At 32.3% G+C, this 4,270-nt stretch overlaps 1 protein-coding gene across 1 annotated transcript; it reads right to left on the bottom strand.

Annotated features, from left to right (window-relative positions):
- Nucleotides 1–1,655: 1,655 nt before the first annotated feature.
- Nucleotides 1,656–2,202, bottom strand: LOC129802523 (defensin). Its single transcript, XM_055848427.1, has 2 exons — nt 1,864–2,202; nt 1,656–1,800 (listed from the first exon to the last, which is right to left on the bottom strand). Exons 1-2 carry the CDS (start codon nt 2,099–2,101, stop codon nt 1,742–1,744), a joined length of 297 nt encoding a protein of 98 aa, XP_055704402.1. The 5' UTR covers nt 2,102–2,202; the 3' UTR covers nt 1,656–1,741.
- Nucleotides 2,203–4,270: the final 2,068 nt, after the last annotated feature.

Raw genomic sequence — 4,270 nt, 5'->3', positions numbered from 1 at the left:
TTGGAATTATACAATGGTATTTTCGAATACGGACAAAATGTCTGACTAGGTAATCTCTAAAAACATATCCAAAAATTAAAAATCACACGACGCGTTTTCGACCAATCTCAAAAGAATAAGGTTTCGGAAAGGAAGGGGTAGGGTGGGGAGGCAATGAGAGGCATATAATTGATCACAGGCTCGACTTAAAAGGACGTCCCCCGAAGATCCCAAGTCTTCCACAAAATCCTACGAAACCTCAGCAGATATTTTAAGTATTTTCCGTCTGGCCCTGGTAATGTCCAGACTGATCAAACGATCAAACATTACGATTTTATACCGTAGATGCGTATGATTTTGTCCCTCTACTGTTCGTAAACTTTTCTATGATTCTATTGTGTAAGAATGGTGTTCATCGATCAGATATGGTAGATCGGATAGGTAAAGACCATCCTTAATTGCTAGAATTAAAGAAAAGCGTACGAACATGGGGGGAGGGGGGTCAAAGTCACCTACGGTGGACAAAGTCACCCGTATCTACGGTACTCAAAATCGAGAAATTAATTCAATAATCCATTCGCGTTTACGATTTACTTCACAGGTTTTAATAAAATATAGCTCATTTTTTTATTGTTTTTTTTTTTGTTTATTTCGTTTAAGTGAAATTACTTTTTAAAAAATATTTTTGGGGCGATTTCGACAAAAAATAATTGTTCGGCTAATTATTTATCCCTGAATTATTTTAAAGAGAATCTGGAGGACGCCTTAATTACGTTAAGTCGGTAGGGAAAAGTGAGACACCTTTGAAATTGGAATTTTTCACCTGTTTTTAAATAAAATTAAGCCTTATCGTGATATAATTTAGCTACAAAAACAAATTAAGAAGCTAAATTAATTTATGATATGGCTCTGTCCCACTTAACATAGGAGAAAAATCCCAATTTCAAAGGTGCCCCACTGCCCATTGTTTTATTTTTTTTAATCTTTAAATCCTGATAATATATGGATGTGAGTTGAAATTGAAAACAAACAATATTTCTGCAACTGTTTAACTAAAATTTAATTTTTAATTCGAAATATGTAATTTAACCAAAAACTAAATACAATTGAAAATGATTTAACACTAAACCTGCAAAGACCCGGTCAAAATGACCGGTTTAAAATTAACACAAATTTAAACGGTGCAATGTCACTTTTAATTTCTTAAAATATGCATGTAATATATTTTTCAGTGTTTAAATTTTAATTTTTTGCTCTTTTCCAAGACAAATTTGTTGAGTATCCTACCCTACCGCGGTTTGTTATTTGACCGAAAAACGATCACAAACGGTCGGAAAGTTTAGTGTTAAAGAACGTATAGGCTAATTTCCGTCCGTTTATTATTCTTTACTTTCCTCAATATTTATTTTGATAAAATTTAATAAATAGTGAACATTCTGAAATAAATAAGTTTCTGATGTTGGCTGTAGAAATCACGAATCCGGCGATCATGGACGAAATTTATTTCAGAAAACCGTAAGTGAAAAACAATTATTTGTGTCTGTCTGTTAATACATTTAATAAACAATCTAAAAAAAAATTAGAACAATTTCGAAATATATAAAAAAATACTTAAAATTTTTAAAGTTACATGTCAAAGGGGTATACAAAACTTATAAAATTGTTAAAAAACAATATTTAGAAATCAGAAGTAATTATTTTATTCAAAAAACTATTTCCAATTGTTAAATGCCGTTGAAGATTTTCCTATTTGCTGAATTGTTTATCTCCTGCATGTGCAGACAGCCTTTGAGTTACAATAACCTCCTCTGTATCCATGTCCTTTAGAAAGTACAAAACATCATTAAAAGCAGTCCTTTGAAAATGGATAAAGGGGTCACTTACCGATACAATGGGCAGCACAAGCAGCATGACCGACTCCAAAAGCACTGAGAAGATCACAAGTGGCTCGTTTTTGGCGTGAATGAATTTGAGGTTCCTCATAGAAAGTATCTTGGAAAGTTTGTAGATCAGGAACTTGATCGTCAAAGTCTTCCACTTCCACTTCCACAGGATTGGACGGATAGGCACTGCTAACTCCCACAACAACGACAAGAGCAAATACTACCAAGAACGTACGCATTGTGAGCGATTTAAGGTAAATCGGTGTTTTCACGATTTAATTGTAAGAAGTCGAAGAGATCTCAATGAGACTTTAGATTGAACTGATGTAGATTTAAATTTCGCTGGGCTTTTTATACTCAATCCGCGAGATGATAAGGTGATGCGAGTAAAAAGTGGTGAATCCCAAATCCCCAGCACAAAATCAAAACAAAAGAAAGCAACAGAATACGAGGGAAGTACCAAACATTGACACAGAAATTCTATTTTAATGTTTATTCAGTCTGCATATTACATGTGATAAGGGGGTTCACTCCCATGGGAGGAATTTCCGAGAATATATCAATTGAATTTCTCATCAATATTATGAGTCAAATTAACCAAATGAATAGAAACAGTTGTTCAAGTGCTTGGATCTAGTACAGCCTACCCTCAGGCAATTTACTAAAATTATATTACGCCTAACGACAATTGCTTTGTAATGATCTATTTCTTCTATGAATGATTAATTCACTTAAAGCGCTACATGGTTGAGATGATTGATTCAATTGAAATAAAATCAATATATATAATATATATAATCAATAGTTTACGGTATTTTCCCTTTTCCAGAACATTATTCTCTATTTGTCTTGAGAAACAACTCAAATAACTAAAGAGATAATTTATTTAACATTTTTCTCACGTACTCTATTTGTATTTTTGCTACCAAATAATTTTCTTGAGTCATTTTTACGTTCTCATTTTGTTAACTTATCGCGAAATCAACTTAGAACATAATATAATATGATTCACGTCAGCAACATCAATAACGACTTCATTTAATATTATTCGCTTATAAAAGAGTTCGATGCTATATCGCGAAAGTGAATTTTGCATTGTTTTCTTGGATGAGAATAATATAATTCTGCAAAAGCAACTCAGAGAGTGCAATACTACAGAACAAAATCCATAGCGGAATAAAGACAAACACAAATTGAAACAATAAACTTACTCTGAATTCATCCATTATCTCTGCGTAAAATTATATTTAGAATTTTATTAAAATTTCTTGAATATTTCTTTTGAAGCCACAAAATTAAATCGAAAATATCATACTATATTCTCAGGGACATTTTAATTGTATATTATCATATTTTGAGCATTTTATGATTGTAAGGAGCACCTTTAAAATAATGTTTTTATCTCCCATTTATAAATAATGGAGGAATTGAGCCTTATTGTAATATTTATCTTCCTAATTAGTATCTAGAGCTAAATTGCTCCTGGACATTTCATCTTATATCTGATGAATTATAACATATTTTGCAATATTTTAGAGTATTCTGCAAGCGTCTCATATTGTGCAATTGTATTGTGTGTGAATAAATATTTAGATAAGTTTATTTTTGCCAAATACCACTCAAAATAGTGTGACAGAGACTGTTCAAGGGATTACCAGGAAGATTCCTTGAACACCAGGAATACAGTGTCCGTCAAAACAATCCAGTTTGCCATGGTTTTGGCCAAATTAATAACTTAAAGCAAAAAAAAACTCTTAGAAAGCCCGTGATATAGATTTTGAAAATGGTATGTACATGTACACTTCCCTTGAGGACAATAGGGTCATATATGTCCCGGAATTTTTCCGAGTTTTCACGCAATGGAATTTCTTTTTCTCTCAGAACTATTATATTTGATCATAAAGCATTAGGAAAAACTAAATTTTACATGAATTCACTTGCTCAATAAAAGTGTGACGCTAAAAAGTTAATCAACAAGAAAACTCAAAATTCTCCATTACAAGCTCCGATAACGGTTTTGTTCTTAATAATAAAAGAGATGGCAAAGCGTCCCAGCTTTGCGAAATGCTCAAACTCATCAGAAAGTCCTCTCCGTTAGAATATTTTTTGTATGCACATAGGGTTACTGCTGATTTAATCTTGTTTATAGGCAATGAGAAAACCATTAGGAAATTATTAAAAAATACTTATAGGGGATGTAAAATTATTCAATTATTCACTTAAGTGGTTCATTATCGATGAAGACGAATGCAGTCGGGTTCGAAATTTCAATACCTTTCCGAAAAATCCAAATTTAACCAAATCGGTTGAAAAATGGGCCCTCTAAAGTGGTTGTCCTTTGAACTTCAGTAATTCAAAATGACGAATTTTCCGGTCATAGGGATGTTTGGGCTAAATGTTCACCTGGA

The sequence above is a fragment of the Phlebotomus papatasi genome, chromosome 2 (assembly GCF_024763615.1).
Source record: "Phlebotomus papatasi isolate M1 chromosome 2, Ppap_2.1, whole genome shotgun sequence".
In the NCBI taxonomy this organism is placed as follows: Eukaryota; Metazoa; Arthropoda; class Insecta; order Diptera; family Psychodidae; genus Phlebotomus; species Phlebotomus papatasi.
Note: the sequence above shows the minus strand (reverse complement) of the source record. Positions and strands in the feature narration are given on the sequence as shown.